This window comes from Notothenia rossii, assembly GCF_949606895.1.
Source record: "Notothenia rossii genome assembly, chromosome: 12".
In the NCBI taxonomy this organism is placed as follows: Eukaryota; Metazoa; Chordata; class Actinopteri; order Perciformes; family Nototheniidae; genus Notothenia; species Notothenia rossii.
The window spans coordinates 1,078,809-1,092,511 of NC_136911.1; the positions used below are offsets into that span (position 1 = coordinate 1,078,809).

At 42.5% G+C, this 13,703-nt stretch overlaps 1 protein-coding gene across 1 annotated transcript in view; it reads right to left on the reverse strand.

The window, feature by feature from the left end:
* Window positions 1-10,820, reverse strand: part of slco5a1 (solute carrier organic anion transporter family member 5A1) — a 49,126-nt gene extending 38,306 nt beyond the window's left edge. Inside the window, exons 1-3 of the mRNA XM_079661469.1 lie at window positions 10,746-10,820; window positions 9,225-10,133; window positions 8,300-8,736 (exon numbers count right to left, since the gene is read on the reverse strand). Of these exons, the coding sequence (XP_079517595.1) occupies window positions 8,300-8,736; window positions 9,225-9,658 (871 nt within the window). The 5' untranslated portion in view covers window positions 9,659-10,133; window positions 10,746-10,820. The remainder of the gene's footprint in view (window positions 1-8,299; window positions 8,737-9,224; window positions 10,134-10,745) is intronic.
* Between the last annotated feature and the right edge of the window lie 2,883 nt (window positions 10,821-13,703).

Genomic DNA, 13,703 nt, shown 5'->3' on the forward strand with positions numbered 1-13,703 from the left:
GTTTTCCTGCAAATACACCCAGCTTTCTCCACATGTTTTCCAGTTAACACGTGAAGGAGAGCAGCCAGAGCCTCCTGTTCTGAGGGAGCAGCACCAGCATGGAGGCAGAGCTTTGATGTAATCCGTGTAGCAAAACAAACTGGTAACAACATGTACAGACTGTCTCTGCTCAGTGTATGAAACCATTTGTTCTCATCATCACAGTTTCCCCCTGATGTGTTTGAGCAGAAGTTATGCACATCTTTGACGTTGCAACACGAGACAAACAAACATAGAAGCTGTAGATTAAATGTCAAGTGACGACGTAGCGATACAGGAAGTCAGTAAAAAGTGATTTTGTTTTCATACCAGAGAATAACTCAAGTCCTGTGACATGTCTCCCTGCTTTGATGTTCAAAAAGCTCTTTCTTTGTTCTGATACTACCTATTTTCACCCTCTGTCTGAAACCAGAGCCGCTCTGATTGGTTAGCTCGCCGGCTCTTTTGTGATTGGTCAACCAGTTTAGAGATGCCCCGCCCCTTAGCCTAACGATTTTAGCCTTTGCAGACCATTTACATTTAACACGCTACAGGAGGAAAAGGGTCTCTTCAAACAAAACAAAAGCTGTAAGTAGTAATGTATTATATTTCCTTAAGATTTAACAAACTATGAATGTGTCATACCCACTCACCGGGAAGAAACTCAGCTTTCAGACAATATTAACCTTTTTTACCGAAACAAAACAAGACTAACGCCGAGCCTCTGAATTAGCACTAAGCGAAAGAGTGCTAACACACTTAGCACAGAACTCACGGTAGAGATATTCTATACTTCATCAGATCTGCACAAACTAGATATCATCTGAAAGCTGAGATTCCACAGATCCCAATGGTATAAGTATCATCACTGAGCGACCAAAACTCGACAACCCACAACTTAGCTTTACTGGGACAACGGCAAATACGTCTTACCTTTACTGTTTCTGATCAAAAGTTGAGTTCAATGGTATTAAAATGAGATAAACGCTGCTGAAGGTTAATCCAATGGTTCAGTGTCACCTTGAAATGATTTCTGATCATCCTCCTTCATATTTATGGCTATAAGCCTAGTTTTCAGTTTTCAGAGCCTACGTAGCTTTCGGTTTGGGCAAGCTGCGTGCGCATCACTCTCACTCCTCAATGGTAAAGTGTAGGTGGATTTAGGAACCTCCCCTCGATTCGATTGGCTCTAGCGGTTCAAAAGAGGTGTCAATCATCAAAATCGACCAATGGGTTCCAGAGATATGGAAAAGGCACCCAAATGTTTTTTTTTCTAAACCTCTCTAAAAAGGTCACTTGTTTTGCATCAATCTTGATACAGGGTACTTGTTATATGTTATAGTTTGGATTCCTAAAGCTGTGAGTCTCCTATCAGATCATCCAAGGGTGCTTTTCACTAGAAGTAATGGTTGTTTTGGACGGACACTATAATTTACTTTTTTTTTTACTATGTTCAATCTGAATTTACTTTAAAATAAAAACATCTATATTGATTCTGACTCTTCTACATCCAACTCACAGGTTTATCATTGCTTTGAGAAAAAATATGATTAATGTAACCCTGTTAGAAGGGAAGACATCGAGTCTCAAGTCTGAGACCTTGAAACCCGGCTCAGGGCTAAACAGGTTAAGTAAAGTATAAGCTTTACCTTAAATATGCCCCTTAGGCTGTCACGTACACGGTGTTGGAGCACGAGGCTGCATAGTGATGTCTCTATGGTCGCCTCTAAATAAAGTGCATTATTGTTATTATGAGTAGAAATGACACAGGTCAGATATATCAAACCTCTGAGCAGCTCTCAGACTCTCTGTGTTTTTAGGATCCAGCTTTTAACAGCAGTGTTTCTGTCTGTGCTGATAGCATCACAGGACACGCTGTAGATAAACATCCTGTCCTTATTGACAACAACTCATTTCATGAATGCACACGAGAGCAGAGGAGAGGCCATGTTTCTCCTCTCAGCGGATTAGTTTAATCAGAGAAGTCACAAAGGGGCTACAGACGAAGCAGCATCACAAGAGGCTGCAGACGAAGCAGCGTCACAAGAGGCTGCAGACGTCATGTTCAAACACGGTAGAAATAAGATGCTTTTTTCTAAATTAGGTACTGTGTAATTTCTCATAATTGACAGAGGCAGTTAAGGTGATGGTGAAACCCCCCAGGACTCAATCATTAGGATGTGCAGCTGGATGAATGTCTCATGATTCATCAGTTATCAACATATTTGGATATTTCTCCATCAATTAGTCGACTAATCATTGCAGCTGTACACAGGGTTACATCCTGACGTTGAATATTGATTCAAGTGTGCTCTAAAATAGTGTGTGTGTGTGTGTGTGTGTGTGTGTGTGTGTGTGTGTGTGTGTGTGTGTGTGTGTGTGTGTGTGTGTGTGTGTGTGTGTGTGTGTGTGTGCGTGTGCGTGTGCGTGTGCGTGTGCGTGTGCGTGTGCGTGTGCGTGTGCGTGTGCGTGTTAGGGCAGCTCGGTTATGGCAAAAATCATAATCTCGATTATTTGGGTCAATAATTGATATCACGATTATTAAAAACGATTATCCATTTACTTTGAAAAACATCCATTTATTGGAGAAAAATGTTTGAACAGTATGTTTTTAACAGTTGATTATCCTGAACGTTAAGTTTAATTCAACTGAAAAAAAATATAATAATAATAATCGTTTAATTTCGATTACGTTGTTTTCGTAATCGTTGCAAGCCATAATCGTAATTGCGGTTAAAATATGATTAATTGAGCAGCCCTAGTGTGTGTGTGGTGTGTGTGCCTGCGTGTGTGTGCACTAATAAACTCCTCCTCCTCCTCCTCCTCCTCCAGATGCCCTTGGTGTTTTCCTTTAACAGAACATTAAGAACGCACGAGCACTAATAACACACATCGGCATGTAAGCACTTTTTCAGATGAACTCACTTAACATGTGACTCACTGTAATATCTATTGCCCGTCTCTTTATGTCAAGTATATTTTATGGAGGAAGCCTTTAGATCTCCGCTGCAGAAACTACGCTGCAGCGATCGTGCAAATGAGAAGACAATCTTGAATTTGCTAGCCTCTCTTGGAAGTCAAAAGGTGGTCACATAAAGATGGTGACGGTGGGGAAGTCTGTCATATCTCCACCTAGAGCTGTGTTCCTACACTCCGTGTTGAACGTTGGCATGCGGAAAACAATCCAATCAGCTGAGCTCCCTCATCAATAACAGCTTGCTAGCATCATTAGCTTGTAAATCACAGAGGTGGAGAGAAAGAAGAGGAAGAGGAGGAGGAAGAGGAAGAGGCCGGAGGTCACAGCCAAAGCTTTTACTGGATCAACAATTCAATGAGGACAATCTGAATTATTGACCGGTGAGATCTGCGGGTCGGACGGAGAGGATGGCAGACTGTGGAAACAGCAGGAAACATTCCTACAAACTGCAATAAGCCTGTATCACATTTTGGATTGTTTATTTCCAGCCTTTTGATTTCTCTAATGTTCAACGCCTTGTCTTTTTAAGCTGCTGCAACTCAAACATTTCCCACATTGGGATCAGTAAAGTACTTCTGATCTGATCGGACGCTACAAAACAGTCAGAGAATACATTTATATACCTCTAACCTCTTCTTGAAGTCTCCATAGAGATGCCAGGAATGCAGGAGGAGGTACATATACAAGTCAAGCATCGAGCGTCCTTACAGACACGATATAGAGGCCTTTAGTTTCCATCAATCGTCTTATCAGTCAGCTGTTAACGTATAAAGTATAAGTCCATTTCATTCATAAGGAAACATCTTATTTAGTAACTCTTGTACATTGTATGCAGGAATCTTAATTATTTAAAGGCCCTTTTATTCTTCTCATACTTTTCTTTTTCTCACACTACCTTTTCACCCTCTGCTGTGATTGGTTAGCTGGTCGGCTCTGTTGTGATTGGTTAACAGCTTACAGATGTCCCGCTCCTTAGCCTATCAGGTACGATTTTAGCTGTTTTTTTCAGACCATTTAAATGCACAAAAAAACACACTATAGGGCGTCTTTAAACTAATAAAAACTGTAAGTAATAATGTAAAATATTTCCCTTTTGAATCCTAGTGGAGTGGTATCATATAGTGGCAACAAAGACACTTTAAGCACCTCATATATGCACTTAAGTACAACACTTGAGTAAGTGTACTTAGTGACAGTCTGGTTTTAAATGGGCCTCTTTAAACTAATACTAGTTGTAGTATATAGTGGCAAAAAAGACACTTAAGTAAAGTACAAGTACCTTAAATACGCACTTACACACACACACACACACACACACACACACACACACACACACACACACACACACACACACACACACACACACACACACACACACACACACACACACACACACACACACACACACACACACACACACACACACACACACACACACACACACACTCTGACGTCAGCGTGGCACACGGGGTGTATGCCAATATGAAGGGTTTTTACTCAATTACACAACCGACCTTTACCATCACACACACACACACACACACACACACACACACACACACACACACACACACACACACACACACACACACACACACACACACACACACACACACACACACACACACACACACACACACACACACACACACACACACACACACACACACACACACACACACACACACACACACACACACACACACACACACACACACACACACACACACACACACACACACACCCTCAGTGTAAAGTGGAGACCCTCCCCTCGGAGCCGGAGTAAATTGAGAAGGGGTTTACATTCTCCTGGAGATATGGGTCGCCTAGAACATGCAGCTGGGGAAATATGAACATGGCTGGGAGGATTCGCTCCAAAGGGGGGGGGGGGGGGGGGGTAGAGGTCAGACTGTTTCAATGTTACGGCTGATAACTGGAGCGTTACAACATTTCTACTTCCGGATGTGAGGTGGAGGAGGAGCTGAATGAAAGATCCTGCACGACGACACGGACTGAAATGCTCAGTATGTGAGAACACAGAGGGTATCTGTCACAGGGTAACACTAGATATAGAGAGAAATGCCAAAATGAATACAATTTTTATTAAATGAAATGATTTTGTGGAAACAGACCGACTGTTAGGCGTTTTCTTTTAGAGCGAATCTAAAATTGCTGCCAAAATCATCATTAATGTGAAGGTTGGTTTAACTCAAACTAGAATGACAAGCATGCAGCACATAGTGCACGATTCATGCAGCGTAGATAAATACATCCAAAAATAGCTGGAAAAGTGATGAGATTAAACTCACGTGTTTACGTTCCTTAAACTAAAACTACCCCGGATCAAAACGACTGAAATGTGGCTGAAAATATGAAGCGTTTCGTCCACATTCACACTAATGTTGCAGATTACATTTAAGCAATAGCTCACGACAGGCCGTGGTATATGCTCATTATATCACAGCTAAGGGGCGTGGTTCGGCCCGACGCGAAACAAATCAGAGCAATCTGATTGGTCGATAGCGTTTTTGCGGACCTCTTTGATTACAGATTTAAAAACATCGTTGCTTGCTTTAAAAGTAGCACAGTTCATGATGTTAAACCTTCAAAAGTATCTAGATATCCCTGCCCTAATGCCAAAGGAACTGCACACTGAATATGTTTTGGCGTTTGATGTCTATGTCTGGACCGCTGCGTCAAAAAGGAGGGCTTCTGCCACGTTGCTTCTCCGCTGCTTTCTTGTTCCAGTTCAGCCCAACGGTATACTGTTTTTCTCAGACGCGGAGGGATACTGACTTGTTGTGAAAAGTAATTTACAATTCTACCCGTGGTATACGCTCAGTATATCACGGCTAAGAACCAATCAGATTGCTTGATTTGACTTGTCCGTTTTATAATTACAGATATCCCTTGGCATCTGAGAAGCTGATGTTCCTTCATCCAACAGTACGCACGCCAGGGAAGCAACTCATGATTATCTTCATCATTGAGTCATCCATTAGTCCAGAAAACGGTGAAAAATGTCCATCCTCGTTTCTCAAAGTCTGTAAACATCTTATAAATCATTCATGCAAACATTACGGAACATATTTGATTCAAACACACGACAGTGGACTTTGAGGAACGACGCTGGATACTTCTCACGATTTTCTTTATCCATTAGATGCAGAACATGACGGTAGTGGCTCCTCTGAAGGTCACCGGGGCTTTGAAGGTTATCTGTAGAGTCAGAGAAGTGTACCTGCAGAGGTGAGGTGTGTTCTCCTCGTTCCCCTGCCTGGATCAATATCTCTGCTGCATTGAGTGCTTCTGACGCAGGGGGGATCAATACAGGGTCTCAGAGGGGAGCAAGCTCCACAGGCGCTGTGGTGTTGTTGTTGTTGTTGTTGTTGTGTTGTTAGACGCTTTTATCCAAAGCGACTCACATACTCGATACTGTGGACAATCCCCACGGAGCACTTTGGTGTGAAGTGTCTCAGGGACACAACGACATGCTGACTGCAGTGGGGTTTGAACCTGCTGTGACCCCCTGATTCCAAGTCCAGCACACTATCCACTGAGCCACAGCCTCCCTCAGCAGCTCTGTGAGACTGCTGTGCACCTCAGGGCTGTTTCAGACAACATGGCGCATACAAAGGATTCAACCAGCTATTATTTTCATTGTGGAGCTTGGTGTGTCGATTCACGAATAAAATGTCAGGAAAAAGTGGAGAATGTCAATTTTAGCGCCACATGTTTTGATTTTTGATGCAAAAATGTCAGAAAATGCAGATTTCAGCCTCTCAAACGTAGAGATTGGCCTTTCTCTCTTTCTATTGCATTAAAGGGAATATCTCTGGGACTAGACATTTACTGATATACCTTGGAATTTGAGAAGCTAAGATGGACTTTCTTCACTATTTCTTGACATGTATTGTTAGTTGCAACCGTCTCAGTGTCATCGATTAGTCCGTAACATTTCAGAAAAAGGGAAAAATGTCCATCCGAGTTTCTCAAAGTCTTTAAATCTCTTAGAAATCATTCATGCAAACATTAAAGAACATGTTTTATGCAAACATGTCAAAAATGCCTCTGAAATGTGGAGAAGTGTTTCATAGCACATGTAAAGACGTTACAGTGGGCTTTGAGGAACTGGGATGAAAACGTTCCACTATTTTCTGACTGTTTATCCATGAGATAAAGAAGATGATGTTTGCAACACACCGTGTGATTACTGCTGCTTCATTCATGCATAGATATTTAGTTGCTCTGTGTCCCTTCACACGTTTGGATTATGGTCTTTTAACTATGAATGATCCATCACATATTTAAATTAACACAAAATGAGAAAGCATTATATCCAGATATGTAGGAAAAAACATTACCAACGTTTGCAAAGACAATTCTCTCTCTCTCTCTCTCTCTCTCTCTCTCTCTCTCTCTCTCTCTCTCTCTCTCTCTCTCTCTCTCTCTCTCTCTCTCTCTCTCTCTCTCTCTCTCTCTCTCTCTCTCTCTCTCTCTCTCTCTCTCTCTCTCTCTCTCTCTCTCTCTCTCTCTCTCTCTCTCTCTCTCGACAATTAATCATAAGCAACCCAGTTCTGTTTCCTTCTCATGTGCTCCTGCAGACTGTATGTGTGTACAGTCGCATGGTGCAGAGGTTGCATGGTGCAGAGGTCGCATGGTGCAGAGGTCGCATGGTGCAGAGGTTGCATGGTGCAGAGGCTGCATGCCACAGAGATGAAATCAAAAAGGACATACAGATGTGCATTCACTCTGAGGGTTAACAAACATGCACATCAGCACGAGGAGACCAGTTCAAACCAGTCGAATACATCCATCAAACATCCAGTGCTATCAGATAGGATGACACAGCTAATGTCAGCAGGATCACAGAACAGCCACTCGTCTGATTGAAATGAAAGTTAGTGGAGGGGTGAAGTACGGGACAACGAAGAATCAATGACCTTTTGGAGCGATACTGAATCACGAGGCTTAAACGGGAAGTACTCTGTGGACACGGCCGTGGTGATTTCTTCACTCTGGAAACACATCTGTGATTCGTACTGCGGAGCAACACTGTAAAAGTGACTCGAGTATTTTGGGTTTACTCAAATGAATACACTCTGACATAGGTTTGTTTTGCCCGTGTATTAATCCTTCACTTTTTCCAAAGGTCATTCATAGGGCAGCCTATCGTCGTGTTCAAACCTGATTTTCTGCACAGTTGCAGATCGAGACTGAGCTCAGTTTGGACGATACATTTTGCCCTCAACAGACGCTTCAGACGTTGAGTGAAAAGCATGGAAACAGAGAGTCTGGACTCACCCAGGTAGAGGGAAGCGTTCTCCTTCTTCACGTTGTCGTCCAGGTACGTGGGTCCCAGGGTGTAGATGGGCGTTGACCCCATGCCCACCAGGATCTGAGCCACGATGAACAGAGTGACGTACAGATTGTGCTCGTTTCCCTCTTGATCTCTGGGGCACGACCCCGCGTCCATTTCTCTCCCGGTGCCGTTAATCCCACTCTGACACAGGCCTCCCCTCCCCATGGAAGAGTTCATCTCCTGGATCTGATAGGGCGGGGAGATGAAGTGCGGCAGGGAGAATAACGCCGCCCCCACCGCGATGATAACGCCACCCACAGCGAGCCAGCGGGGTCTCTGGCCTCGACCCCCGAAATAAGAGATGAAGACCACCACCAGGAGGCTGCCGATGTCGAAGCAGCTGACGAGGAGACCGGATTCAGAGCTCCTGAGGCTGTACCTGTGGAGTTGAGGAATTCAAACGAAAGTTAAAGATCTCCTATCCTGCAAAATCCACTTCTTCATGTCTCTATAAAAACCTGTCTGAAAATGAGCTGATCAGATTTTGGCCACTTTGTGATGTCATAACAATGTTTTGGCTTGTGTAACCATTAGCCAATCAGCAACCAAGGTAACCCCCCTCCCCCCCCCTTATCACCTGAATTTCCTCCTAGAGCACCATTGAGTTATTTTTAACCAAATGTCTCTCAGAGGGGCGTGGGGAGGGGCTCCTTATTTTCATCTAAAGTAACAGACACAGAATCAGCACTTTGGAAACAGGGCTGAAACAGAGGGGATTATGGGTAATGCTGCAATGATCTGTTTGGTGTTTCAGCCAATCAGAGACAGGCTCTGGATATATCTGAGAGCTGTGATATATATTGATGAAGAAGAGGAGAATAGGAGCTCAGGTGTTTAGTTTATGTAATATCTACGACTCCAACGTACCTTTTCTCGATGGTGGTGATGACGCTGCTCAGGTATCCGGACACCATCAGTGATTGGATGAAGGTCAGGTAGCACATGCAGAACAGGAAGCAGCGGGAATCCCTCAGAATGACCCGGACATACTTTCTAACCGGGGTGCAGATAAGGCGACTGAGGGAGAATCCCAGCTTCTTTTTTGTACCCGGTGCAGAGCTACTTAACCCCAACATGCTGGAGGCAGACGGGGAGAAGTCCGTCCTGGAAGAGGGGGTCTCCGGGGTCCTTAAATGGAAATCTGCACTTTCCTCCAGGGCCACACAGGTGTCGTTCAGGATGGGAAGGCTCCAGGACTTTTTGAAGCTAGTTTCCGGCTCCAAATACTGATCCTGAAGCTCTCGGATCTCCAGAGACTCGGACAGATCGCTGCCGGTCTCATCGCTATCCGAAGAAGTCATGGTGCAAGTTTAGGGCTCAAAAACTAGGGTCACATGGGGAGAAAAGACCCTGTGAATGAGAACCTCTAATTATCAGCATGCTCTTTCCCACATTACAGCTCCAGTAAAGATGCTATGAAGTTAATTCTCTAGAATAACTAGCCTATAGGATACAAAAAGCATCTGTGTGTACACTGTGCCCCTCCCATTGATGGCCCTTTGTTAGAAAGCTTAAAACTACTGTTTAAACATCTGAATGTCCCCATGGGGATTAGTAAATGTCCATCTTATCTTATCAGCATGCTCTTTCCCACATTACAGCTCAACTAGTGCTCCAGTAATGACGCTATGAAGTGAATTCTCTCAAATAACCAGCCTATAGGATGTGAAAAGCATCTGTGTGTACACTGCCCCCCTCCCATGTAGATTTTATGGCTCTTTGTTAGAAAGCTTCATTCATATCCAGGGGCTTTGTGTCCCTTAGATGTGCAGCATCCTAGAAAAAGGACAAAAACAGGAATTAAAATCTGTCAAAAACCCCTATATATATACCCTAACCCTCATATTAATAATGCACATCCTGCACATGCTTTTGAAAAAGTTGCACATTTCTAATCCAAAAAACACCTCTTTTTGAACCTGCACAGCTCGACACGTTGAATATAAGATTTGTCATGTTATATTTTACTGTACTCTGAACTGTAAAAGTACTATTTTTGCTGCTTTCTTTTAAAAAAAATCCTCATGTGTCAAATTAAATCGATTCTGACTCCTGCTATCTAGACATACATGCACTCTGGGTTAAACGGGGGCACTTTTAATCGCTAAATTGCTATAAACTATTTAATAAACCACTAAATAAGATGAAAAAATGAGCCACAGGAGGAGGGTAAGTGCTAAATAACAGCAGCTTTCCTTTGTCAAACACACAGCTGAGAACAAAAGGAGCACGCTGTGCACAAACCCCTCGTGCAGGACTTTGGGAATAAAAACAATAGCCGGATTAAAACCCGATCTTTTACCCTTAATAAAGCGACAGTAATGACGTCACTCAGGTAAAGAGGTGACAGGTATTTGTGGGTGATAATTGAGAGAAAGGGTTACTCACTGAGGACAGGAGGTAGCTGTTGTTCTGCAGGAGAGAAGCTCTGAATGACTGCCGCTATGATGGTGCATTCAGGGACTGTAGGAAATATTACAAATCATGGAAAAATGTGCTGAATGTGCATAATTGTATTCACTTTAAAAAGTGTGTATAAGTAAAGCTTGCACATAGGAGACATTTGTCATTATTGTATATATATTTCGTCGTTTTTGGGTCATTTCAGACATGTTTAGATGCGTATTTGAATCCCATATTAATCCAAATGGTCGTCTTTTTATTATGAATAATCACATATTTCAATTATATAGCTATTAAAACGAGAAAGCATCATATCCATGTGTGTAGGAGAAAACAGAAAACCTACATTTATCAGTATAACATATTTTACGTTTATTCCATGATTAAATAAACATTTTCAACATCTATGAAAAACAAGAAAACATGAAAGCTATAGAATAAATCAACTTTGACGATTGTATTATCATTATTATAATAGTTATTATCAATAATATTACATCTGCAGACTAACCATACTAACCATACTCTTTCCACGTTTAACACTGTAAATCCGTAACTATTAAAAGGACCCTGAATGCATCATATTTCGGGGTGAATGTTTTCACACGAGCGTTGATGGGAATTGTAGTTTCTTTCGTGAGTCTCACTCTCGTTCAGCTTCTTAATATAACTTTATTTAAACTAACCTGAGTAACACAGAGTCTCTAAGCCACGAGACACACAGAATACCTGTTGAAATATTAATGTGTTCAAATTTTCATTCAGTTAATTTGGATTACAACATCTTAAATATTACATGTACCAGCATGCTTTGCGGTCCATATGGTGCTTGTTGAGTGACGTCAGCCGGACAGCTGGCTCTGCGGCTGTCATTCAATGATCATAAAACATGATTTATTGAAATACTATAACTCAGTCATTGATTAAAAACTCATTACATTGAACAGGAATAACTCTAACTACATTAAAGGAATGTAAACATTGTTCAATTCAAGATCATATTTATGAAATGTTAACAGAAGACTAAACTATAGATTAATAATCAGGATTTCTTTCTGATAGCCTTCGCAACACAACTGACTACATGTATAAGATAAAAAGTATATAAGATATGGTTTAAGAAGATTAATTATACACACATCACGTAGAAAAACTGCATACATAAGGGAAAGTTGCGCGCACTTAATCCATTGCACAACACATATTATTGACCGATCCAACACTCACACTATGACACACGTTCCTGTGCAAATATGTATTTATCAACACATTCTCCTACACCGTGTGTGTATTTAATCATGCATGGACTTATCAATCATGGACATCTGTAGAAGTTAAATATGTTGATTTTATTTCTGTCTTGTTTTCACACATTTATGACTTTTAACCTTTGCTTGTTGACTCTGGAGCAGCTTCAAGGCTTTCTCCCCATCCTGTACAAATAAAGCAAATCATTATTAATGTGTCTGATTACAGATTCACGTATAAATGGATTCTATTTGAATGTTTAGAAGGTTGAATATAACTGAGAGGAGATCCTGTGCTGACAGAAGATGAAGACGTACCATTTGTTATCCTGCAGCGTCTGTCAGAGGGATGGATGACTTCCTCCAAGGTCATTCATTATTCTCCTCTTCCTCCTCTTCCTCCTCATCCTTCTTTGTGTGACACATTTGCATAAAGTTGAATTTGTAATGAGGTAATTGGATGATCTTTGAATTATCAGAGGGTTAGAAGTAGAGCAGAGTGTTGCCATTCATTTAGAAAGGTGAGTTAGGAAGAGGTTTCATCTGCAGCAGAACAAATGGAGCAAGTGAATAAAAAAGGAGAAAGCTTTCCTTCATTTCTAAATGTCTCCCAGTCTTTGCTGCACACACACACACACACACACACACACACACACACACACACACACACACACACACACACACACACACACACACACACACACACACACACACACACACACACACACACACACACACACACACACACACACACACAGTCACACACACACACACACACGCGCACACACACACACACACACACACACACACACACACAGACACACACACACACACACACACACACACACACACACACACACACACACAGTCACACACACACACACACACAGACACACAGACACACACACACACACACATACACACACACACACACACACACACACACACACACACACACACACACACACACAGTCTCTCACACACAGTCTCACACACACACACACGCACGCACGCACACACACACACAGTTACTGTATTCACTTTCTGTAAATTAGATCAAAGTGTAAACAAAAGTAAACGAAACTCGCTCTGATAATGATCATTGATTTCAACCGGGGCGTTTTTTAGTTATTATTTTATTTGTGTTGCGTGAAACAGGCGTGAGATCGAGGTTTTGTTTGTTTTAATATCGAATACAAAATATCTTGATGGCCTCGCGGTGAGTTTTGTTCATTAGAAAGTGACAGAGAGGTGCACTGATTTTAAAACTGAGCTACGGAAGAGTGATGCAGCGGCTCCCCCTAGTGTAGAAGCTGTGTGTGTGTGTGTGTGGGCGTGTCTGAGTGTGTGTGTGTGTGTGTGTGTGTGTTTGTATGCGCGCGTGCGTGCGTGCGTGTCGGTGTGTGTGTGTGTGTATGTGTGTGTGTGGGCGTGTCTGAGTGTGTGTGTGTGTGTGTGTGTGCGTGTGCGCGCGTGCGTGCATGCATGTCGGTGTGTGTGTGTGTATGTGTGTGTGTGTGTGTGTGTGTGTGGGCTTGTGTGTGTATGTGTGTGTGTGTGTGTGTGTGTGTGTGTGTGTGTTTGTGTGCGCGCGTATGTGTGTGTGGGCGTGTCTGAGTGTGTATGTGGGCGTGTCTGTGTGTGGGGGTGTCTGAGTGTGTGTGTGGGCGTGTCTCTGTGTGTGTGTGTGTGTGTG